The 25,446-nt window shown below is 42.9% G+C and overlaps 1 protein-coding gene across 4 annotated transcripts in view; it reads right to left on the reverse strand.

Moving 5' to 3' along the window:
- TMEM178A (transmembrane protein 178A) overlaps positions 1–25,446 on the reverse strand; it is a 44,618-nt gene that overhangs the window by 3,566 nt on the left and 15,606 nt on the right. For 3 of the 4 annotated variants that reach the window (XM_081068575.1, XM_081068576.1, XM_081068574.1), the window contains 2 exons: positions 9,773–9,886; positions 6,836–6,973 (listed from right to left, as the gene is read on the reverse strand). In XM_081068575.1, the coding sequence (XP_080924701.1) occupies positions 6,836–6,973; positions 9,773–9,886 (252 nt within the window). Of the gene's footprint in view, positions 1–6,835; positions 6,979–9,772; positions 9,887–25,446 lie in introns of all 4 variants that reach the window. The other variant, XM_081068577.1, reaches the window with a different exon arrangement.

Consider the following 25,446-nt stretch of genomic DNA (forward strand, 5'->3'; position numbering starts at 1 on the left):
CTAAATCAGGGGCCCACCATGAGCAAAAGTCAGGGACTTCATGGCATGCGTTTTTTTTTTTGGCTAATGTCACCCATGGATCCATTTGCCTTGCAATCCTGATTGCTCCTTTGTCTTATTGTTATGACTTTTTTGCATTTATCTTATCATGAAATATATGTATCTCTGTGCCACTTAAGTTCTTTTTGGAATAAGCCACTCATCAAACCTTAGTGAAAACCTGCTTCATTTTCTTCTGCCTTTCCTCACTCAGCTGAAAGAGGTGGAGAGGGTAATTAAATATGTACCCAGTATACCCTTCCCCTTTCCCACAAATGTCCCCACAGGCTGCCCTTCACTGGCTTTTTTTTTCTCCTTCCAAGATGCTGTTGCAGTCATTCTGAGAGGAAAGCAAAGATTAACAAAAGAGCATATCTAAGAGTTCCTCCTTTTCAGACCGTCACACTTCTAAGAAAGTTTGCAAATACATAGTTGCCACACCTATTATTTGTGGGATGGACAGGATTACAAGCAAATGTACTGAGAGGAGACAAATCATTGTTTCCAATATTTCCAAAAAGCTTTTGTAAAAGAGGCCTAACCCACTCAAGACATTTTAAAAAGGGAAAAAAACAAAAACAAACAAAAAAACACCTTCAAAGACACCAAGAAAAGGTGTTGGTTAAATGACGAAAACATCTTTGTTGTAGCTGGATTATTAGTCTTAGGTCAATTTTGATACTGTGGAATTCCCTATTAGTTACATACGTATATCTTACGTAGTCGTGTATTAGTCTGGTAGGGCTGCCTAACAAAGTAGCACAGACAGGGTGGCTGAAACAGCAGAAATTTATTATCTCACAATCCTGGAAGCTAGACGTCTTAGATCAAGGTGTGGGCAGGGTTGGTTTCATCTAAGGCCTCTCTCGTTGGCTTGTAGACGGCTATCTTCTCCCTATGTCTTCACATAGTGCTTCCTCTATAACTGGGTCCAAATTTCCTCTTCTTACAAGGATACAAGTCATATTGGATTAGGGCCCACCCTATTACCTCATTTTAATTTAATTACCTCTTTAAAGATCCTATCTCCAAATACAGTCACATTTTAAGGTATGAGGGGTTAGAACTTCCACATATAAATTTGAGGGGCACATAATTCAGCCCATAACGTCATGTCTGTGTGTGTCTGTGTGTGTGTCTGTGTGTGTTCAATGTGTGACGTATATTTCTACCCCTTTTATAGGCCTGAGCAAGATTTCATTATTTTAAATGTTATTTAATCATTGTTTCAAGAATTATTTATCAAGCATCTACTATGTCCCAGACCCAATTCTGATTATCTTAGAGGTCACTTAGTTGAATGAGTTCTTGATGGTCACTGCCATATTTGGTTTGACGTTGATGTGATTAGGAACCTCGAGGGTTCTTTCTACTCCACTTTCCAGCACGTGTCTCAGGGAAAGGTAGCAGGAATCTGTCAGACTTCCTGTAAATTCCACTCAGAGTCTAACAGAGCTGAGTACATGAAGTCAACAAAACCTGCGGAACAAAACTGAGTTCTGCAACACACTGAGTTCTTCCAACCTAAGAACCAGTTCATCCCAGATTGCCCCATGTAGGTCTTATCCGTATAGCGAATTATTTTAAATAATGCTGCATTGTTGTCAGTAGGAATTTACTTAATGCAAGGTATGGGACAGGGGCATGAAAGGTAAGGTACCACCGCTGCATTCAACAGTTCCAAATCAAATGGTCCTTCCTGAAAATCCAAGAGGGGGGAAGTCACCTCTGCCCTCTGACTTTTCCTTCCCTTCCACTTCTCCCCTGACCAGCTGGGAGTTACCTATGGTTACAAGATACTCTTCAGCCCAGATGGTGGCGCCCAGGGAGAGAGGTTCCTGACTCCCAAGCTAGGTCCTGGCTATTGCTGGTAGTATCTTCAAAAGGGTGAATCATAACTGGTTCTGAAAAGCACTGTATGCAGCTACTTTCCTTATAAAATATTTAAAAGTTTTTTTGCCAATATTATTAATTAGAAGATACCATGACATTATAGAATTTTAGGGACGGAAGGGATATTTTCGGGTCAAAAGAGAAGAAAAATAATGCTGCTATTCCAGACCATCAACCTAATTTCCTTCCCTAAAACCTTCCTGGTGCCCGTGGTCAGCTGGTAAGATATAATCAGAGTAACTGGGCCCACTCTTTGGACCATCCTCTTTTGATGTGCTTGAAAGGCTGAAAGAAGTGGAAGTTACTTCACCCTGGTTAGCCTGCTTGATAAATAGCATAACTGCAACGCCCTAAGGCATAAACATTGATTTTTTTTTCACTCCTTCAAATGGTGAGCTGCCCATTATTCTGATCTGTTTGCAATTACAAAAAAAAGAAAAGAAAAGAAAAAACTCATGCTACTTTTCACACAGGTCACTCAAAAAATCATTCCTAAGTTGTCTTAACTAAATGACTGGGCAGAATAATAGAGAGAGGCAAAACTTTACAAAAAATAAACAAATAAGAGACCCATATCTGCAGTTATGAAATCCAGAAACACCCACTCTTTTTCTGAAAGATTGCAGCAATCTCATTTAAAGGCAAAGCCTGACCTAGTGTGACATAAGGCTATTTATAGTTCTTATTGATCCAGCTTAGTGTGAATATTCATATGTTTTGCTGCAAAAATGTTAATGTATTTGATTTCAGACCCTGCTGAGGGTGGTAAATAATATACGACATATGCACCATGTTACTTTTCTAAAATAAAACTTTAAAATCCTGAATTCTAAAACATACCTGGTCCCAAGGGTTGCAGAGAATGCATTAAGGATCTGTAGTTTTAAGTTATAATCAATGGATAACCTAGATAATTCAATACAGCTACTAACTACAGCAGTCTTTTTTTCTTTTGAAGGCGCTGAAGCAAAGTAATGGATACCCTAACGTGGGTGTTAATTGTCCCTGAGCTTTGCTGGGGCAGCCCGGGCTCTGTCTCCTCTTTGTCTGCTGTCAGGACACTGGATGTAAAGCCCTGCCTCACTGGCTGTGGCCATTCAAGGCACAGCCTGTGAAGGGGAATAGATCCAGGGGCAGTGAGACCCCCACCAAAGGAGGACCATGCTTTATCCAATTTCTGAAACTCCCCGTATAGTAAAAGATAATAAAAACTTTCCAACAGAGACATAAAAATTGTATTTAAAAATGTTTGTTTTGCATAAATTAACCCTTAAAAATATTTATCTTTGTAACAAATTATCATCCTACTTACATGATAATGGCCATCTAATGGAATTAGGTTTAATGTTGATGAAATACTCATCCACAGTGCCCTGAAAGCAGTGTGTTCTAGTAATGGGCCCTATTTGACAGCTGGAAGAAGAGTATCTTATTCCCTCTATCCTCTGCGTCTGCCTCTGCGACCACGTGTGTAACCTCTGAGGACAGGAAGTCAAAAGGCAACCTTTGGAGCTCCTGCCCCTGGTCCTTTTGAAGGACTCCTAGAGAGGCCCCAGAAAAAAAGCAGGCAGAAAACAGGACACAACCTGGCTTCTGGATGAGAGCTGACAGTGGGCAGTACTGCTGTTCCACGCGTGGGTAACCAAGAACTGTCTGTATGCAATAAGGCAGAAAGAAAGATTGTTTCGAAGTTTCCATTTTAACATCTCAAACTGTCACATCACTGATGTTCTTCATTGCAGGTTTGGCTAATAAGTTCGGGTAGAGAATGAAGGTGCCACTTCACTAGAAGGGGCTAAGTTTAGCATCAAAAAATCTGTGGGAGTAACTGTGTCAAGGGCTGCTGAAGGCACCTACGCTTAATTAAAATCAATACTCTTAACCCTTCTGGCTCTCATTTCCTGTTACTGCAGCTAATTTATCTCATGCTATGGATTAATGTAGTCATCTCAGTGTTAACAAAGGAAATGTAAAGGCATTGTTTATAGTAAGAAAACAAAAAGGACCTCCCTACATCCCACAGTAAGGGAACAGATGACTACTCAGGGAAAGCACATACAGCTCTTAGAGACTGAGTAGAGAACAATGTAGCGACGTGGAAAAGGAATCCTTATGGTGTGATGTCAAGTGGAGGCCCAGAAGACTAAATACTTTCCATGTGATGGTGCTTGCAAACATTTTTCTTTTCTTTCCTTTTTTAATGAGGCAAACACATGGGCAATATTTGGCCCAGAATAAGGAAAATATTTAAACAACCGAATTTTTCAAATGGGGGGATCTATAAGTGAATTTTCCCTTTCTTCCAAAAATGTTGTTTGGGCAACCACAAGCACAGGAAGGAAAACAATGTTGCATTGTGTCTGTCAGCCCTTCAGGACTGCTATCAAACTTCAAGTTCATAGATCTAGGGTGGTTTTTCTTTTTCCTTATTATGGGTTTTTGAGTCTATTGTTATTGTTATTGAGTCTATTGTTTTGCTTGTTTTTGTTTAACAATTGCACAGGGACTTTTGATGATAAATCCTGAGGACCCTTGAGCCAGTCTGGCCCGGAATTACAATCCACATGTGGGTAAGAAATAAGGGCTGAGCAGGGAAAGGTGGAACTGGCTCAGGAAACATGCCTCCTAGCTCTCCTCTGAGTAGACTCAATGCTGAACTATCCTCCTTTCACTTAATACCAAGCCAGCCCCTCAGCCTCCCAAGGAAAGCTCCCTAGGCCTGGCTTTTATGGCCTTGTGATTTATTTGACTGCTCACAGTTGTTTTATATGCTGAGAACATCCTAAATTATTCATGTATTACCCACATTAAATGTGTCCTTTAAAAGCTACAGGCGTACCTCGGAGATATTCCGGGTCAGTTCCAGACCACTGCAATAAAGTGAGGATCACGATAAAACAAGTCATAGTATTTTTGCTGATGGAAAGTCTTGCCTTTAACTTACAATAAAAGCAACACCTGGGGGGGCGCAATAAAGTGATGCGCAAGGTGATACGCAGCAAAACGAGGTAGGCCTGGACTTCTGCTGAGGTTTTGTCATCTACAGCTGCTCTCTTGTTCCCGACCAGGGCGTGTGATGTGGGCCTTTCCGAGGCTGGGGGAGCGAATCTGCACTGCTTTGAGGTGGGACAAGACAGGGAAATAGGCGCTCGACTAATAAAGGGAGGGGAGACAATAGGACCGCGGAGTCCCAGCAGAAGCATCAGTGAGTCCTCTGCTTCTTTGCTGCCCTCCCCCCGCTCATTCTATAATTTGGATTTTAAATGAATCCCTTCGGCAGGCACCTGATGGCTGGTCATGAGGGTTCAAATCTTCCTCCAAAACCTCAGGAGCTAGAATTTTAGCCTCCCTGTGCAATAGACACAATGGCAGCCACTGTGTATTCGCCAAAAGCTGGAAAACCTAAGTTGGTTTTGTGCTCACAACTATTCAGGGGCCATGTGACTTCCGAATGCTCTGTGAGGACGCTAACCATGATGATCCACATTACTCACGGGCTGGGAAAGGAGCAGATGGGAGTTAGAAGAAGGGCCCCTGCCTGTGAATTGAGTTTCTTAGGCTGATTGGTTGACCACGCTAGAAAGCAAGATGCCACCTCTCAGCCCTGAAAGACAAACTGATAGAAAATGGTGTCGTCCACAGAGGGGCGCTGCTGCCTCCAGTTAACTCAGGTTTGAGCGACCATTACAGTGAGACACGCTAGACAACCCACTTGTCACTTGAGGAACAGAATACCAGGTTAGTAGAAATAAGCTTATTCAAAATGGTTACATAGCTAGAGTAATATTAGTTCTGATACTGAGCATACTTTTTGAAACTCTTAATTTGGCATTCACTAATCATTAATACACTAATTTTCTGCGAAGGAGCAGAAAGATTTCTTTCTTATAAGTCAACTTTGGTCAGTGTTAGCCGTGAACTCAGCTTCTAACTACTAGCACCTGCTAATCAAAAAGGCCACACACCTCTAATCTCCTGCTTTAAGGTCAAGTCACTTCTCTGCTTAAAACCTTCTGGTGGCTTCCCTCACCCTTAGATTAAAATCCATGCCATTGCCTGCCTCTCCCCTCTCAGGTGATACCATCCTTTCTTTCCCTGCCTTCCAGCCACACTGGTCTTTCTGTGGCTCAAAATGCACCAACCCACCCCTGCCTTAGGACGTGGCACTTCTGGCTTCCTCGGCCTACAGCACATTCCCAACCTTTGGCTGCTTCTCCTGATTTTACTCAGAAATCACCGCCACAGCAAGGCCTCCCCTGAGTCCCCTGTTTCACCCTGTTTATTTTCACCATAGCTTTCATCACTATCATCAATTATTGTTTATGTCTCCCTAAAACAAAAATGGAGAAGGATTTCGTCTACCTTGTTCACTGTGTGTCTCTAGTACCCAGAGCAGTGCCTGGTACACAGTAAGTCCTCAAAAGAATCTGTGCAGTGAAATGAATGCATGTTTTATTTGTAAAAATGACACAAATGACGCCATCACTAAGAGATGTGCTTCGAGTTGACCTGCAGCCTGGGGGGATGGGCTGAACTGATCTGTCACCCTCTTTCTCCTCAGGGCTCTGGAAAAGCAATGGTCCTTGTCTGCCAAGAATCCAGGCCAGGGTTGGGGCACAGTATGAAAAAAAAGGGACAGAAAAATCAGAGCTGACTCATATGGAGATTAAACCCAAGACATTTCCATCTAACCTTCTAACAGGCCACAGTGAAGAACTCAGGGATGCATTTTTGACACTGTTGTTTCTTTAAATTCTTTATTACCCACCAAAGCCTGATGACCTTGTAGGTGCTTTTCTCACACGTGAAAACAAAACAAATGGAAAGATAACAAAGTGAAGCTAGCTACGTGCAGAGTAGCCTTCATTTTTGCTGGGAGAGACATATAAGGGGTTCAACGTACCTGTCATGAGGAAAAGAAGGCCAGCCACGTGCTGGGTCAGGCTTTCCTCCCAGAAGAAACTGACCATGGCCACAATGCAGCCGCACAGCAGGACGGCTACAGCCATGCCCAGGAAGCCAGCGGTGATTCTTCTTAAATCTGATCTCAAAACACAAACAGACATGCCACATAATGAGCAGAAGAAGGAAAGGTAGTGACAATTGGAGAATGAAGAGCTTTGTACAAATGTATGTTACGAAAATCATTAAGGTACATGGACGGGCTTGGGGCCTACAGGGCAGAGGTGATTTAGGGCATCCTCTTCCCAGGTATTTCATAAGAGGACTGAGGGGGTTAACAAATGGAGGGCTCAGAGTTTACACCTCTCTGAGTTCATGGAAAAGTCCACACCAAGTAGAGAACCAACCAGAGGACAATGCCAAGGTCAACTTGGGTAGTGGATAGCAAGTTGCTTAGTAAACGGACAGCAAGATGGCTTTAGCAAGTATCTTCATTATCCTTAAAAGAACAATAGAAAGGTAGGTTACCACCACAGCAATGGCTATAATTAATCTGACTTGGGAGAAAGAGCCTAAACAGTGAGCTATAGTGAAATATGGTTTTACCTGAGCACCATGGATGCCAATTATTTTCTTTTTCATTCATATCTATTCCTGCCTATTTTCAAAAAGGATTTGGCAAAATGAAGGCAATTGAAATAGGGCCCAAAGTGCACACATGAGACATCAGTTCATAACCGCCTCTCCCTTTAAACATAGGCCCCCAAACCCAAGCACCCCTTTACCCAGGTTAAGGAGGGACTGTTTCCACGGGTCAAGTGTCCATCACTGTCAGGTCTGACTATCACAGAAACACAATTGTGATTACTGGGCCAGGAACACAGCCCCTCCCCCACCGTCTAGGCCAAACCCAGCGAGGGACTGACTCCACGTCCACTCTGATTGCTACCCTAAAGCAGCACTCTGATTGTCCCACTACTTTTAGTCTTCTTCTTTCCTTTTTAATTTGAACAAAACCAACTTCCAAAAACATATTAGCTAAATTTCTATAATCCTTCTTAAAGCAATAGATCTCAAACATAGGTCTGCAGCCCCTGGGGCCAGCATACACATCCAGCCAAAATGAGGGGTATGCCCCGCTATTTGAAGTGTGGGCTACTCCACTAAGGTGGAAGGACCCAGGCAACCGCCATCGCGTTATGCGTTCAGGTGTCTCCTTGCCATCTCAGGGGTGCTGCATAAAGGATGGATTATGGTAGCTTCCGGTCTTAGACCTAGTCACACGTGGACCATCCCTTTCTTTTAAGGAAATTTGTCACTTCCAACTCACAGCATCTAAATTAAAGCAGGGCTGCCTAGAAGAGCAAGTGTAGACACCACAAAGCAAGGGGCCAGGAGCAGTGATAATTTAAAGGGGCTGAGTTTCATGTTAAGGGTATAAGAAGTTTTGAGACCTCCCCTCTGAGCAGGAGAAATTTAATAATAATTCAGCTACTATTATCTCACAACCTCCTAAATTCCCTGTGGCTCAAGTTGTATTTTCTATGACCATGAAAAGGCATAAGCTTCAGGTATAATCCACACAGGATTCGCAATTGTACCAGACACGTTAAGCTTCTCTCGTAAACATGGTACAGATCAGCAAGTGTGACTTTCTAAGAGCCACGCATAAGACTGCTAAAAACGTATTTTCATGAGAACCTCAAAAAGGATTAAAAGGAAAATGCTCAAATACTGTCTTGCTGGGCAATAACATGGTCCAAACTCTTAGAGTAAAGGAATGAGGTACTTTTTCAGGATCTTTTGGGATGATCTTTTCTGACCTGACTAAAACCTGAGACTATGGCTTTCCAGACAGATGATTACGGCAAAGAATTCCAAACATGCTCACAAAAATTAAGACACAAGAAGGCTTAGATAGAGACTCAGATCTGCTGAAAAAGGAGAGTTAACATCAGCCAGCAAGAAAGAATTTTCGGGAAGTCCTACTATTAAGACATAAACCACATTTTAGCCAATGACTTTCCCAGTCCTAAATCTCAATCATAATATTTACAATACTAGACCACTACACTAAAGCTTCCATTTATGCATCTGAGATTCAAAACAGAGCCTTTTGATCAGCAGAGATTACCTTTGAAAACGAGACCCTCCAGGGTTTTCTGCAGTGGCTTTAGTCAGCAAACAAGGAAGTCTTTGCCACTTATTTCATTGGAAAAGGACAAAGTCAACCTCTGATTAGGGTAAACAACAGAAAAGAATTCAGTCTACGTTTTGCTTTCCTGAGTTATCTATCACCAGGCAGCATGAATCAACAGTTTATAGGTAAATATCAGCCCTCTTCAGCCTCACGATGATCCTTTCTGGAGTTTTCCATTTTCCTGACAGTGAAAAAGGGTCGCATCCACTGTTGAGATGCAAAAGTAAGAGACACCCCCTGAGACAATTACGACATACACTCATACAAATATTTTAGCAGAAATACCAAGGTCTGAGATAAACACAGTAATCAAAATGAACATTGTATAAACACCACAAAAATAAGAGCACTAAGGTATAATCTCCTTGGTTTACTAAAATAAGTGACAGAGCAGGTCCTTCCATCTGGTGACTTGATAAAGAAAAGACTTGTGTACAGACGCCACCAGGGCAGACACACACAGACACACACACACACACACACTCACACACACACAAACACACTGCACTGTCTCAACAAAGCCTCAGTGCCTGATTTTCACACATGTGATGTGTAAACAAGTTGTGATAACAGCATCGTGAAGTGACTCTCTGAGTCTCGCTCCAAGTCAAATTGGGCCCAGAGGCCCACATAGGATCAGTCCAGCAGCTTTCAGTCCAAATCTGAGACGACTGGTGGGAAATATTTTTGTTCAGAAAGACGCCATGTCCCCTCTGACCCTTCACCAGAAATACTCACGGAGCAGGTGCCATTCATCTTGCTGTATTGTCTTGGTTAAATTGAAAGGAATGTTCCGTAAGCGGATTGGCTGAGAAAAGTGGTACTTGATAGCTGTGCAGCGCTGCGCAATACCTTGAAGGAAACGAGAAATGTGATTTACTAGGCTGTGCATTTCTAATAGAATTCTGGAGACCTAAGGCAAAACCGTGTATTCTAAACTGGGTGGAATGGGGGAGGGCACAGGAATTTCCTGATTATTCTCATTAATAGAGGCAAGTCGGAGCAGTGAAAATCTAAAAAGAAAATTGGGGGGTGGGGGGCGCAGCCGGGTGGCTCAGTTGGTTAGAGCACGAGCTCTCAAAAAGGTTAACCGAAACGGCGACTGGACTTGGAGCTGAGCTGCGCCCTCCACAACTAGATTGAAGCCCTGGAAAAACACATTGTTCTCCAACAAAAAAAAAAATAATGATAAAATAAAAATTTTTAAATCATGCTTCATTTTTGAATGTATTAAATTTGATAAGTATCTGTGGGGACAAAGCCCCAAAAAGCAGTTTCCAGGCTCTCGGCCTCACAATAGAAAGGTGCTGGCTCGGGTAGTAAATGGCCATCAACTGTAATCAGATGACTATCAGCTGTGGCTAGTTGGCCGTCAGCTGTAACCCGTGAGCCATTGGCCACTAATATAATAACTGCTGTGGCTAGTTTCTACGCTAGCAGAAAAGAATGGGGGCTACCAAGAAGATGGTGGCTGAGCTAGCAAGAGCAATCCGGATTGCAGCTAGCATGGCGGAGTGCGGGTCACAGATTGCAGAGAAGTGGACAGCAGGTTGCAGATAGTGTGGCTCCTGTTTCCTGTTCCTCCAACCCAGTCGCCAGCGAGAATATAGTAGTATGACTCCCCTACCTATGTCTCCGTGGGTGTTCCTTTTTGGCCTCACCATGTCCTGCGTTCTTATGTGGGGAGCGGGAGATGAGACCCCGCAGGCCGGCGCGCGTGACAGTATCTAAACTCCCCTAATTGAGTTACAACACTGAGTTTGTATTAACACAAAACTCCTCAAGGACAAATGGCCTAAAAGTATACAGATAGTTGGGAGAAATCAGCTTGAAATATTAAGTTAACACAGATAAATTACATGTGTCTGAATCTGATCCAATCTCTAACTCTCAAATGGGTTGCATCAAAAAGTTTATTAGGAACTATGTTATCTGAAAACCAGAAGCCACCTTTTTTGGTAAAGACAATATTCTACATGGTGGTTTAGGTGGTGATTAGGTCTCCAGAAAACCTGCAAGAGCCTCTTTTACCCCAGGCCAGCTAATGTGATTCCTTAATACAAATTTCACTGACCTGAATTCTGGGCCCTGAAAGAAAGGATAATATTGAAAAATGTCCTCCCTTTCCTGGTTGCACATCATCCCAACGCACAATATTTTGAAATGGGCAAGTGTACCCATCGCTTTATCTAGTACTTTCTCCTACCCTCCCTCCCAACCCCTACTGCAATCTGATTAGATTAATTTAAAAGAGATGTGGATGAATGTTAATCCTTTAATCCTGGCAGCTGTTTAAAAAATATTTTCACAAATGAAAATAAATCTCTAATTGGTGGAATTTGAGTAAGTATAATACTTAATGCTGGAGATGGGGTGTGGACTGGGGAGAAATTGTTCTCCCATATTCAGAGGGTCTGGCCCTAGAACAACTCCTGTGCTAGGGAAATATGTGGTCCCCTTTACATCATTGCAAATATTCTTAGGGCACATCTCCCCCTCTGCCCTTTGCTGGGAACAGGCATGATCCCAGTGGGCAGGGAGAGAAGCAGAAAGGAGGTGAGCAGGCGGCCCAGTACTCTCCCACTTCCCCAGGGGAGTCCTGCGTGTGCCAGGTATGAGGTAAGCAGTGCACACATCACCACGTTACCTTTCCTTTCCCACTAGCCTGCCACTAGGCACCACTCAGAAGATCCCTGAAATGAGAAGAGAAAGGAGGCGGGGGGAATAACAAGGCCTGGCCTTGACAGTAACAAGTAGTCCTCAAAGATCCCAAGGACTGGGATTCTGGTGGTGAGCCCAGAACTCCTCAGCGGAGCTTGCAAGAAAATGTTCTACAATCCCGGTTCTACTCCTTAGGAAGATGACTAGAGACTTCAGGCAGAATTAGAGGAGAAAGTGGGAGTGAAGGACAGGTCACAGCAGAGGCCTGCCATTTGCTGTGGTTTTTTTTTTTTTTTTCCTTGTTCTTAACACTTGTTCCACTGTCATAGTCGAAAATCTAATAGATTCAAAGAGGAAAGGTTTGGCTTCCTTTAGCATACACAGGTAAAACTGACAAAATGAAACTTGACAAAAATCACACAGGAGAAGACCTGTAGTCACTTGATGGCTTGCCATAGTCAAGTTAGGTCCTCTTTATAAAAAGACAAGTAAGTATACATATATACATCAGACAGTGATAAAGACAGAAGTTCCATGCAATGTTATGTTGAAGAGTGATACTGTGAAAATCCACAAGGAGGCATTAGATTCAAGTCTTTTTCAAAGTCATGCATGCAAACTTTGAAATTAACTGGCTCTCTGGGTTTAGGGAGCAATGAATCTGGCTCTCTGAAAAGGAACACAAAAAGCATGATCTCATAGCACCAGATGGCATCACACAATGGGGGGAGGAAACATGCAGAGGGTTGAAAGGAACAAGTTGTGGTCTATATTTAGTGATTAATGAGCTTCTTAAAGAGCCAAGTAGAGCCACTTTAATGATGATATAAACCATAGAATAAGATCTATTAATATGCTGCACAGGGGTTAGAAATGGGGTTTATGGGCTGGTGAATTTCTGTTGTTTCTTAAAGAGGCTTAAAGAGATGAATCAAACTCCAAGCTAAGTCATAGAAATCCATACTCTAGGTTAAATGAGGGAGAAATGTGAGAAACAGCAGAACATGCTGTAAAAAGTCATTAGTACCAAACAAGATAAAGCAGTGTATGTGGTAGCTAAAGGCCTTGCAGTCAGACAGACTTGGATTTGAATCCCAGCTGTGTGACTTTTGACAAATTACTTAACCTCTCGGAGCCTCCATTCCCTCATCTGAAACAGAGGGGGAATAATGGCAGATACTTTATGGGATTATTATGAGGAACGAAAGAGGTAACTCAATTCAAAGACTTAGCATTAGATGTAGTCCACTCTAAGCACTCGATAAATGTCAACATTTAATGATGAGTTATCTCTTAGCAGCTGCTCAAGTTCACTATACAGAACCATTGCCACACACGGAGAGTCTGTACATTAAACAGGCATCACAGATGAACCCAGACAGACTCATGAAACAGCTGCCTGAACAATGGCCCAACCAAGGGCTCTCATGTTTCCTCTCCATTCTCACCACCTCAGTACAAGACGCCCATCACTTTACTCCTGAAGAGTTGGCTAACTGGCCTCCTTGCCACTATTCTCTCCACTCTCCAACCCACCCTGCATGCCTCTGTTAGACAAATCTGCTGTGTGAAGATTTGGGGCCCCTAGAGCCTCAGTTGCCCACCTGTAACGTGGAATATGAAAACCTTTAAGATTTTTGCTATGTCCACCTACCTTTTACAGTATCATTAACTTACGATGTGTCTGTAAACTGATTACTATAAGTGGAAATAGTTTTACTTGCCATAATGTAAATATGTATTTATTTTAGATTTACACATTTATTTAAAAATAAAGTGCCACATAGTAAGTGCTACATAGTGGTTTATTAAATAGCTTGAATGCTGTGCCAGGGTGTCAACTTCCACACTTAGGCAAACAGAAGATGAGACCATCTGAGGGACGACTCTGAGGTGGCCCCTCAGAGCAATGAGCCTGGGTTTTCATCGTCCGGTTCTGCCTTGCCATTGTCCAAAAACATACCATCAGCTTCCCCCTGAATCAAACCCAAGGTCTAGGTCCCTATTATCTATTGCTTCCCCTCACCTCAATTTCACTTACCTGTGACTGGTTCCCAGGGTCCCCCACATGCCTCCCAGACATGTGCCCTGGCCATGTGGTGCCCATTTCTTCCTCTGCCTACATCTCTCACCTTGGAACAATCCAAAACCTACTACACCCTTCAGGCCTAATGCCTTCATTCAAAAGACCTTCCCCAAACACAGTAGCCCACGTAGCTGACTCCCTTCTCTGGCTTCATTTTGATATTAGAGGATGAGCCACACAATCTGGCTCTTGCTTACTCAGTCTTTGTCATTTCCTAAAAGATCAGAAAGTCTGCCTCCCTCTGAACTTCTCAAGTTCCTTAAAAGTTGAGGCTGTGACTTCTTCCTGGGTCTGTGACGTTTAAGACATACGTCAACAACAGTTGCTGACAACAGCAATACAACTGAGGCTTCAGGTTCTCTTGCAGATGAAAGAGTCAATGAAAAACAGTCTTCACTGTTACCTAAAACATTTCAAAGGCAACTTGGAATTTTATAACAGGCCTGTGGGCAGCAAAGTAAAGAACTCTTTTCCCACCTGCTCTGCCCGCACAGAGCCCAGTTTAAAAGGAAAGATCAATCATGGGGTCACAGGGCAGGGTAGCTGCCATGTTCTTGTCAGAGAGATTTAATTTCAGAGGAAATCAGGTGCTAAGCTGACATAAAATAAAATAAAATGTTTTACTCACTACCTCCTTTCATGGATATGAACATCCCTCACTTAGATAAATAAATCAAGTACAGTAAGTTTAGAGGCTTAATGATGACTTTTAAGCCTTCGATGACCAAAACAAGTCCTGAAAGTGAAACCCCCGAGGGTAAACCCATCACCACCTCTCCAGAATGGAAAGGAAAGAGGCACAAAATTAGTAAATCTAGAATGGCACTGTCCAGTAAAAACATAGTGCAGGTGATATACATAATTTTAAATTTTCTGATGGTCACACAATAAAACCAGGTGAGATTAAGTTTCATATATTTTCATTTACCATGCAATATTTTGAAAATTACTGAGATTTTTTATATACTTTTTTCCATCCTAAGTCTTTGAAATCAAGTGTGTGTTTTCCACTTACAGTACATCTTCTGTTGAATAGTCTCCTTTCAAGTTCTCAAGAGTATTGTGGCTGGTGGTGGTTGTACTAAAAAGATGAGATTTCCAGATGAAGGTAAGACTCCAATTAAAGTAAAAGCAACTGAAAGCAAGAATGTTTGATGTAGGAAGTGCCTGAAAGGTGTGAAAGTTATTCCTTGTCTAGATCTTCTCTCCACAATATACTCTCTTGTCTGCTTTAATTGTTTCTTATTTCTAATGCAGAATCAACTTCTTAGTAGTATGAAGCATTAGGATCTGCATTCACTCTAGATTCTCTTTGGAGCAAGACAGTCTGGAGTTGCACTCTGGTTTCACCACTCACTAGCTGTGAGCCCTTGGCAAGTTACTTAACCTCTCTGAGTAAACATCATCACAGGAAGATGGGTTTTTTTTAAGTGGCAGTGGAAAAACCAGAAATAACAGTGTTCAAACAGGCATGATCTTATGCAAAAGTGGAAATTGTCATTGGTTTAGGATTGTGGATGACCACTGGTTTCCTGAATTTAGTTTTAAATTTTCTTTAATGTGGTGATCATTCTGTATCTACAGTAAAAAGTAATAAAACATTTACAACTTTACAATCAGAGATTCTCAGCTTCGTGGAATCATCATGGCACCCAGTAGGTGCCTTACCTGATGGGATGGATATTTATGATTGGAGGCTAAAGAGAGAATGTGATTTTTTGTGGCTTGGGGGGGATTTCAGTCCATCTGAGGGCTCTCTGCTTCTCTCTCCCTCCCCATTCTCCTTTTCTCCTCCCCTTTACCTTCTCTCTCTTGCAGGAGATGGGAGGACAGTGTAGAAACAATTCGTATTCTTTTTTCTCCATCTCAGAGTTGCCAATGTGGGAAAGGGAATGGAACTATGCCATTGGATTGTACCGTTCTTTCTGTGGAAAGCAGACACAGGCAAGAACCAATGCTCCATCCCAAACCTTGTTCCCTGAACCCTGACTCATGTGAAACCGAATACAACCGTCTACTCATGGATGCTAGACCACAACACACTGTGGTATTTCCTTCCCACAGAGGATACCAAGTTACAGGGACGAGCTGACCGTCGTTGCTGGTCATTCTTGCTCTAGTCACAACATGCTGACCTAAGAGAGATCAATACAGTCTGAACTAAAGCTGTCTTAATCATACATGGGTCTCCAGGTGTTGTTAATACACACCCAGAGTGAAAATCTCCTGGATTCAGGAAGGCATCCAAACAGTCTGTTTGGGAAGTAAATCTAAGCCTCCAGTAAATCCTCCCTTTCCAGTATGACTTTTCAATTAGTGTGAAAATATATATATATATTAATCAAATAGTTAAGCCTGCGTACTCTCAAATACTAGGAAAAACTTAGGAATATGGAGGATTTTTGTACATTTAATATAAAGGAATATGGGGGATTTTTGTGCATTTAAAAAGTGTGTGTAAAAGAAGGGTGTAAACTAGAATATTGGCTTTGGAACCAGTTGTGTGACTTACAGCAATAAACTCAACCACTGATTTTGTAAAATAGAGGTAATGCAAGTTCATAGAGTTGTCATGAGGATTGAACAACATACAGTTGACCTTTGTACAAGGCAGGGGTGGGTGGTTAGGGTGCTGACGCCCTCCCAGTTAAAAATCCTCATTAACGTTTGACTCTGAAGTGGGCCCTTGGCACCCCCAATTTGACAAACCGTGGATCCCAACAGAAAACAGCACTTTCGATCTGCAGTTGGGAAACCACGGTTGGGAATGTGGAAATACTGTTTTCTATCCGTGGTTGGTTGAATCTGCGGATGTGAAACCTGCGAATGGCAGGGCCAATAGTATTTACTGGGGGAGGAAATCCGCATATAAGTGGACCCATTCAGTTCAAATTCATGTTGTTCAAGGGTCAAATGTACCTGTAATTTCACCTTCATCTCCTGCATTTGGGAAAGTAAGTTGCCAACTTTCAGTCATTACTCTTTTGCCATCAAAAGTCAATCGTTTATTTTTTCTTTCACTCATTCATTTATTCATTTGTTCGATAAACATTTATTTAGCAAGTGCCTTTCAGATGAAGGACCTACTTTCCGAATCTAGAATATGGTACCACAAAAGTCAAAAATGAACAAAATGAAACTAAACTGTAATTCTGAACCGGGGAGAGGGGAAATGAGGAAGGGACGGAGGGAGAGAGGGAGGGAAAGAGGGAGAGAGAGAGAGAAGCAGAGACAGAGAGAGAGACAGAGAGACAGAGAGAGATGTCTCCCACCTGTCACATGATGACCTATAAACACTGGTGACCTTAGCAATTTCCCAAATACTCAAGAAAGAGCAAATGGGTTGGTAGTGTTCTAGGCAAATTATACTTAAAACAATGCACTGTTGGTCACTTCCAGGTGTCTTTACAGAATCCTTCTAATTGAATTACACATTCAGAAGTTTGTTTCCTTTATGAAAATGATCCCTGGATCAAGCTGAATTGACTAATTACTACTGCATATAGAGATTAGGAAAGCAATGTTTGGTGGAGGTAATTTATGAAAATATAAGCAAGGGCAATAGCTCTGCTCAGACTGTGAAAAAAATTTAAACATATTTGCTACTGTGAACAATGTTCTCGAGTCCCCTTCACCAGATGGGCTACTGGATTTATGAGGGGATGTGTCACAGACACATATCAAGATAAATGGAAAGTAGGAGCCCCTTTGAAGCAGCCTGCAGGATATAAAGGCACAGCCTGTTCTGTGGCTCACTCCCTAACTGATAGAGTGGTACTCCTGGGCTTTGCTAGGATATGGAAAGCAATTTCAAAAAACAATATAAACTGATTTTAAGCAATATTTTCTACTTTGTCTAAGTCATGATCAAGGCTAACCAATCATCAAGCAAAACTGACAAATCCGAACTTCATTTTCTTGAACTTCTTCGGTCCATCCTCTCATGGTTAGGTGGCCTGGTAGGTACCAGAGACAAGAAGTAAAATCTCCAGATTGAATGGATGACCAAGTGTTCACTCCAACAAGGGCAGAAGATGTCACTCACCACCTTCCAGTGGCAGAACCTTATAGGAAGAAGCCAAATCCCAAAGCCACTTGCAGCAGCCACAAAAGACGACAGGGTGGGGCCCTCTGTCTTTGGCAGCCTTTATCACTATTTCCCATCTGTTCTGGTTCCTCCAACAGCTCCACAGACATCGCTAAATCATGACATAAATCTGCAGCAGATAAGCACACTTTTGAGACTACCAGGATTGTGTTAGTGTGGTTATAGGAAAAGGATAATCATGCTCTTATTTATTATACAGCCTCTTCTGCTGTATTCAGACTGCCTTCTCCCACATCTCTGTAGGTTGCAGAAGCCAGACATCCTTCCCTTTTCACAAACAAGGAGAACAAGGCACAGACCACTTAAGTGGCCTGCCCACGGCCACATTATGAAATTGTGATGATAATTGACTGAGGGCATACCCCATGCCAGGCTATTACATGGGAGCTTGACTCACATTTCCCCCATGTGACAGGCTCTATCATTACCTCTGTTTTACAGCGGAGGAAACTGAGGCTCAGAGAAGTTAAATAATCTGACTGAAGTCCCACAGATAACAAGTGACAGAGCTGGCACTGAGTTGGCCTCTGCCTCCAAAACCAGTTCTTAGATATTTTAAAAGACCTTGTCAGATGAGGGTCACTACGATTATGTCTGATCATGTCTAATTAGTCCCCTTACATGGAAAAGGGGAAAGCAGGCAGGCATGGATTGACATGTGGCATTGCTTTGATCATAATATTAATCTGCATATTTCCACCCCATTTGCTCTCACACTCCCTCCATCCACAAAGAGCAGACACAAGGCTCCAGGAAAGCACTGTCCAAAGCTCTGTGGGCAGATTTCTTTCCCTGTTTGCTGAGCAGGTGTTCAGATGCCTACATCCGACTGGGGCAGAGGAAAACCCAAAGGGGCAGAGGAATGGCTGAGGAGAAAGAGGAAAGCACTGGAAGGATGGGAGGGGGCAAAAAGTCCACCTCTCTGTAACCTCAGAGCCCTAGACACACATGAGTCCCAGATTGAAGGTTGGGGCAGACTGGAAGTGTGATTAACACCTAAAGCCAGGAAAGGAAAACCTTACCCTTGACCAAGTGGAACAGCCATGTCCTGATGGGAATCTCTCTATGTGTGGTGAAAGAGCCCCCCATTCCAACTGCACACTCTAAGCTGAGTGTGCAGTTCTTCCTATCAGAACTCACATAATTCAAACAGTCAAAATAACCATCAGGTGCTTGCACTTGACATATAAATGTACTTCTGGTCCAGCTCCAACTACAGTGTGAAGGGGAGCTGTAATTCTTTGTTTAACACCTGTGCTTATCACATCTAGCCTTAACAAGTCTTTGTCAGAGGACAAAGAGAGGACAAGATGTGTATAGTTCAGAGCTGTACATTCTACCGTCCTCACTGCATCTTGTCACAAACACACACACACACACACACACACACACACACTGTCCACCACTACCACCACCACCACCAACAATGACGACACATTTCAGCCCACATCTCATCATAACATGCCCACAAAATGTTTCCAGCCCTAATTTTACATCAAGCACTATAAAGGACATAGACAACGGGGCAGAAAAAAGAAAAAGTGCCAATAAGCAGTTTTACTAAGCATCACTTCAATCAGCTATTTGGGGATATAGCAGTAAGAAGGGGAGGGCGAGCAGAGTTTCACAGAATCACAAAAATTACAGGTTAACACCCAGCCCCCATTCACCGTGTGGGTCAGCGGCCCTGCCTGGCTGCCCTCCATCCTGCCCACAGGCCCTGGGCTCAGTGAGGCCTCTCCCTTCCGCTGCCCGCTCAGCCCAGCACAGCACATTAGCATTCTTATCACTCCCCTCAACCCAAGGGGAAAAACTGTCAGCTGCCTGGTACTTAAGCATCACCCTCGGCACCAGAAGCCTGAGCCTGTGCATAATTGACAAGGAATATGTTGATAAGGAATGGGACTGTTCCAAGTTTCTGAAGGATAACTAGGTAATTAAAAGAAAAATCTAATTTAAGAAACTTCTGAAGAAATTCTTTTAAACTCTCTGGCAACATCCGTTATGGATTATTCTCTTACCAGTGATTTCGGTTTTGCCTTCGTTTGGTTCTCAAAGCCTGCAGCTACATGTTCCAGGACATCCCCAGGTCCTCGGCCTCCTCGGTGGCCAACTTATATACAAAGCCCTGACTAGAAGCAGATAGGCCACCTCCGTGTCCTCGCCATGCTCAGCAGTACCTGTGTTGTCCGAAGTCTGAGCACCTGGTGACTTCCTGCTCGGGATGTCGCACAGTGCCCTCTGAGAACCCCGGCATCCGGGCCAGCAGCTGCCCCCACTCGTGCAGAGCAATGGAAAGGTCTCAGAAGAGCCCCATTAATGACCAGGAGCACAAATGTGCACAGATGAAATCAGCCTCTGCAGGGCTCCCCACTTCTGGCGCCACTGCTTGGCTGCCCGGCTGGTTGAAGGCCACACCATGAGCCAGCAGCTGCCAGACACATCCTGAGCCATGCAAACAAACACGTGGGACTCCTCAAGCAGACCTCAGGAGGTCCATCACTTCCTAACAAACAGCCCGGACCCCCGTGTTCATCATTCCACATCACCTCCCTATCCTGGAGGTTGGCTGAACGTTGGATGATGGCCCTATCACCTGCTACCTTTATGAAATTCCCTGTGTCTTAATTAATCTGTAAAATGAGGCTGGTAATATTAATTTCTTATGGTATTCCAAGGCCCTCTTTAGGCATGATCACCTTTAATCCATGCTCCCTGCATCACCCTACTTGGTCACATCTAACTTACCTAACTAATCTTATCCAGCTCAGATTTGTTGTAGAGCTTGTCTAATCTCAGCTACTGAACCTTATGATTTTCTTCCAATACAAACCCACCTATACGATGAATGAACACAAACACAGGCCCGCCTTCAAAGAGTTTAGAGTCTAGTGAAGGACACTGGCATTCTAATAGCACTAACAGATGTGAAATCACAACTCTGACATAAAGGAGATGCATTCAGTGCTCTGACACTACCGAACAGGAGGCAACCTGAGAAAGCTGACATCCCAAGGATGAGCAGGATTGTCCTCGTGAAGCAGAAGGAAGGGCACGTACGGGGCTTTGGAGAGGAAGGCCTGCAGGACTGGGGTACAGGAGGGGAGGGGGTATCAGGGAAGATGTTGCTCGAGAGGAAAGTGAGGCCTAGACCACAGAGGGCCTGAAGGCAAGTGGAGACCTGGTCTCTATGGTGAGCCTCCATGGATGTCATCACAGATTGTAAACTAGGAGAAGTCATGATCAAAATTGATTTTGTAAAACAAACAAGCATAGAACACTTCACTCTTGCCCCAGCGTGGAGGAAGGATTGGAAGGAGCTAGCGGTGATTTGAGTGATGGAGAATACAAGCAGGCCACAACAGAACTGCCCAGAGACAGGTGCCCAAGTGAGGGGAGGTCCGAGAAGGCCTCCTGGAGTGAATCTGAAAACTGAGTCAGAGTCAGCCAGGTCCAAGGGCAGGCGGTTGGTGGCGTTCGGGGGAGGAATAGGCATTCCAGACAGAACAGCAAAAGCGAGGGCAGGCGCTGATGGACAGGAGGCTTGGTATTGCTGGCGTATAAAGTGTGAGATGGAGAGTGATCAGAAATAAAGCACTAAGGGGGAAGATTGGCAGAGACCAGGCAGGAAGAACTCCTTCCCACACTGTAAAGCCTCAATCCAGTAAGTTATCAGGAGCCACAGAAGGGTTTAAGCAGAGAAGTGATATGATCAAGATAGATGATTCTGTCAGTTGGGAAAAACGGGGAGGGCATATGAGGAGATAAGGGAGCTGGAAAGATTCATTAACCAGAAGGCTATACATCCACAGTTAAAGTATTATATAAGTATTAAAAATGATTAAAATTGGGAAATTCTCATGGCTTAATCTTAGATACAAAGCAGTATGTATCGTATTATCGCAAACGCATGGTTGTGTATATATTTACATCAAGACTGGATGAATGTAAGTCCTACTTTTTACAGAGTTATATAATTAAGTTGCAGGGTTAGAGATGATTTCTGTTTTCTTCTTTGCCGTTTTCTGCATTTTCTACAATGAGAATGTATTTACGAAAGTTCATCATCAGAAAAAAATTAAGATTGCAACTACATGAAGTCAGCATGAACAGCCCTATCAAACTGATAGCGACAATTTACATTTTGCTAGTGCCTGATATTTAGTGACCCTATATCTTAAGCCACAAGGTAAATATCATTCTCTCTGTGTTCACAGAAAGGAAAATGAAAAACAGGGAAGCAACATGATTCATTTAACAAGACACAAAGGGCTAGAGGCAGAAGCAGACAGGAACTAAGCAGATAGACGCATACACTCCTCAGCTCGTTCAATTCTATCTGCGGAGAAATGATTTGAACAGAAGAGATCATGCACAATCCAATAATTAAGATAGCCAAAATAATTAGAGACAGCCCAACAGACTGCATAATTATCAGCCTAGATCAATAAAGAAGTCAATCCACACTTTGAATAAATAAGGCCGAGGGCTACACTGCTGCAGGGACTGTTATTCCAGAATCCTGTGCTCAGTGATGACAGTATTTTTCTAGAAGTGAGGAGGGGCCAGCAGAAGAAGGCAAGAAAGCAGAAGGTGCTTGCACACTGCGCCCATCCTCACCCATGCTGATTGTGCTAAAAGAGAGGATAAAGTTAAGAGTAACACAAGTGGTACACAAAAGTGACACACTTCACTCCCATGCCAAAAGGGGTAATATACACAGTCCCATTTCTACAATTACTCATCACTTTCCCACATCTCCCCATCACCCTCAAGAGCTACATAAACACAATCCTAGATGAAGCCAGAGCTGCAGATGTTAGAGCCCCTGGTTCCTGCCTGCCCAGGATGAGCTCCTGTCCCCTCCTGGGCAGGGGAGCTGTGGTCCCAGGAAAGCACCAGGCCTGATTGCTTATCTTCATTGTGTACCCAGAAAACGCAGCCAAGATCACCCCATGGGAGACTGCCCTATGTGACAATTATTTTTACTTATTTATTTTAAAACTTCAAGAAAGCATAGAGAAACCCAGTGGTATTTTTATCGCCTAACAGAACGTTCTTGGCTTTGCTGGAAGGGTGAGGTGAGACTATGGGGAGGGAGGATGAAAAGGTAGGAGGTTTCCCAAAATTGCCAAGCTTGCAGATTAAACAAGTGCAAATTAGTCAGTGTCCAAATTTATGCTGAAATGGACAATACTGTGTTTTGTAAGCCAATAAAGTGACATTTACATGTAAATACACAGACAATGAATAACCAATTTACATTTTCTTAATCTACTGCAAGTGGCCCTGAGGATCAATAGGATAAGAATTAACTAGAAGTTCAGCATCCATGGATCCTAATTCAACCTTGCCACTGCCAATCCCCTTGTATCTGCTTTTTCTAAAGGAGGTGGTAATGGGCTGTCACAAGAGAGAATGTCTAACAAGCCAAGGCTGTGAACAGGAAGACTGTAGGATGCCCTGCAAATGAGACCTAGCAGTGCTTGTCAATCATCTGGACACTCTCACAGACCCACCCATCTGCCCATCCAGTGACCCCTCTCTATTTCTGAGCCCTCCTATCATCCCTTGGGGTAAGTCATTCTTACCCTGCTCTCGTTCTCCTTTTCTCCTCTGGGAAGGATGGTCACAGCTTTACATCATTTCATAAATAGGAAGTGCCATATACCTTGATACTGTAAGACTCACCTATTGCAGCACAGCAGAGCACCCCAAAGGCCTCAGTCAGTGACAATAAAGTCCCAAAGTCTTCACTTGCAGGAGTACCTCCTGAAACCTCACCTTACTCTTTGTCCTAACTTCAGACATCATTCCAACTTACTTCATCTTTGGCCCCTGTTTCTAGCCCATGAGAAGCAGCAAAGTAGAATATAAAAAGGGGCAGCTAGAGGTAGACAACGGATGCAGAAGGAAGTGATATTTAGAAAAGCAGCAAGCATGAAAAAATCAGAACAAGCACAATCATTTTTTTAAAGGAGAGTAGACTGTGTCACTTAGTTTTGAGGCAAATAATCTACACGCCTCTATATTCCCTAAGGACACCTAGGTATTACATCATAGTTTATAATGAAAACCTTGAGTCATTAAGCCAAAGATAAATTTAATGCTCTGTTTCAGAAAGCAGAGATGTGCATAAATGCATTGAATAAATATATCCATCCAGTTAAATAAAAACAAGTTTGACGCACAGAAAGTTAGGTTTTAGCTATCTGGAAAACTTACTCTTTACTTCCTGATGCTCTAAATAAATCACAAAATGTAATAATTTGGAAAACTCTTAGAAATCATGAAGTCTGACCTTTCACTATTAAAGTGGGAAACTGATCTAGAGAGGTTTAAATGACTTGCCAAGGTCCTACATGTAGCTGGAGGAGCCCAGACCAGGCCTGTAGTTCCTGGTACCCAGGGTTCCTCATCTCCCCCCTATGACATAGACACATGCCCTCTATATACAAATGGCAATTACCAGCAGTTCCAGTGTTAGTCTCCTCCATCACATACGCGTATGCTTAGTCAGGGAACACATCTCCTTTTTCTCTTTGTAAAAACTGGTTTGAGTTTTGTGGCGTGATTGTGCTGGGAACGTTTAAGGTGCTTTTTCTTATATTCCATGGGTATTGCACTCCTTATCATGCGGCTACTACAAAGTAATTTCACTTCCCTAGTTCATAATCTCCCACTGATTTTGTAAGACTCTTCCCTGTTATTACTGTTTGTAAAAGGAAGCAAACAAAATTGCAAGAGGATGAAGAAACTTTCTAAATACATTCCCAAAACAAGAGACCAAAGTTAAGACCATTAACTGATGGCTCTCCTCTCATTCTCCATGGAATTGCCTTTCCTCCATCCTCCCCATCACTGTTCAGTGTAGGTTAGTTGACCTTCTTTCAACTGGTTTCTTTTCCTCCTCTTAGCTAGTCTTCTAAGTAAGTCTTCCAAATGACCAAAACGTTTATGACAGGCAAAGGTGAGGTGGTCCACTCAAGACCCAGACCATCTACAGTCTGTCTTCTGGATATCCTACTCTGGCTCTCTCAGTAAGAACCAGCCTGACCCTGATGGGGATGGCACAGATGACCCATCTTGTCTACCTGATCTCTGCTTTGTGTGGGAGGATTTAAGAAAAATGGCTGGTCCTCTCAAGGATCAGAAGGTGAGCAGCTCATCTGCCATTATAATCATTGCCATGGATGACGAAAGAGGTTACCTGGGTATTTCCTTTCCTCTGCATAAAGTGGAAATTTTGGGTCAAAGAAAGTTATGGCATGTTCAAATTTTTTCAATAGGGCTTTCAGTGAAATTAACTATTATGCCAATTACACTATGTGGCAAGCCACCTAAACTATCATTTGAGGGGAAAAAAGAAATTAAAATGAATCACCTAGATTCATAATATGAATTAAAGTGATCAAATATACCTTCTAGTGGATTATTAAATTCAGAAAGCATATCTCTAAAACTTTTGAACAAAATGAAGCAGAACCCATAATTGTAGACTTCTCATTTACTTCATGTGGATAATGAGTATTAAATACTCTTATGAAGGAAAAAAAG

The sequence above is a fragment of the Rhinolophus hipposideros genome (genome assembly GCF_964194185.1).
Source record: "Rhinolophus hipposideros genome assembly, chromosome: 12".
Classification (NCBI taxonomy): Eukaryota; Metazoa; Chordata; class Mammalia; order Chiroptera; family Rhinolophidae; genus Rhinolophus; species Rhinolophus hipposideros.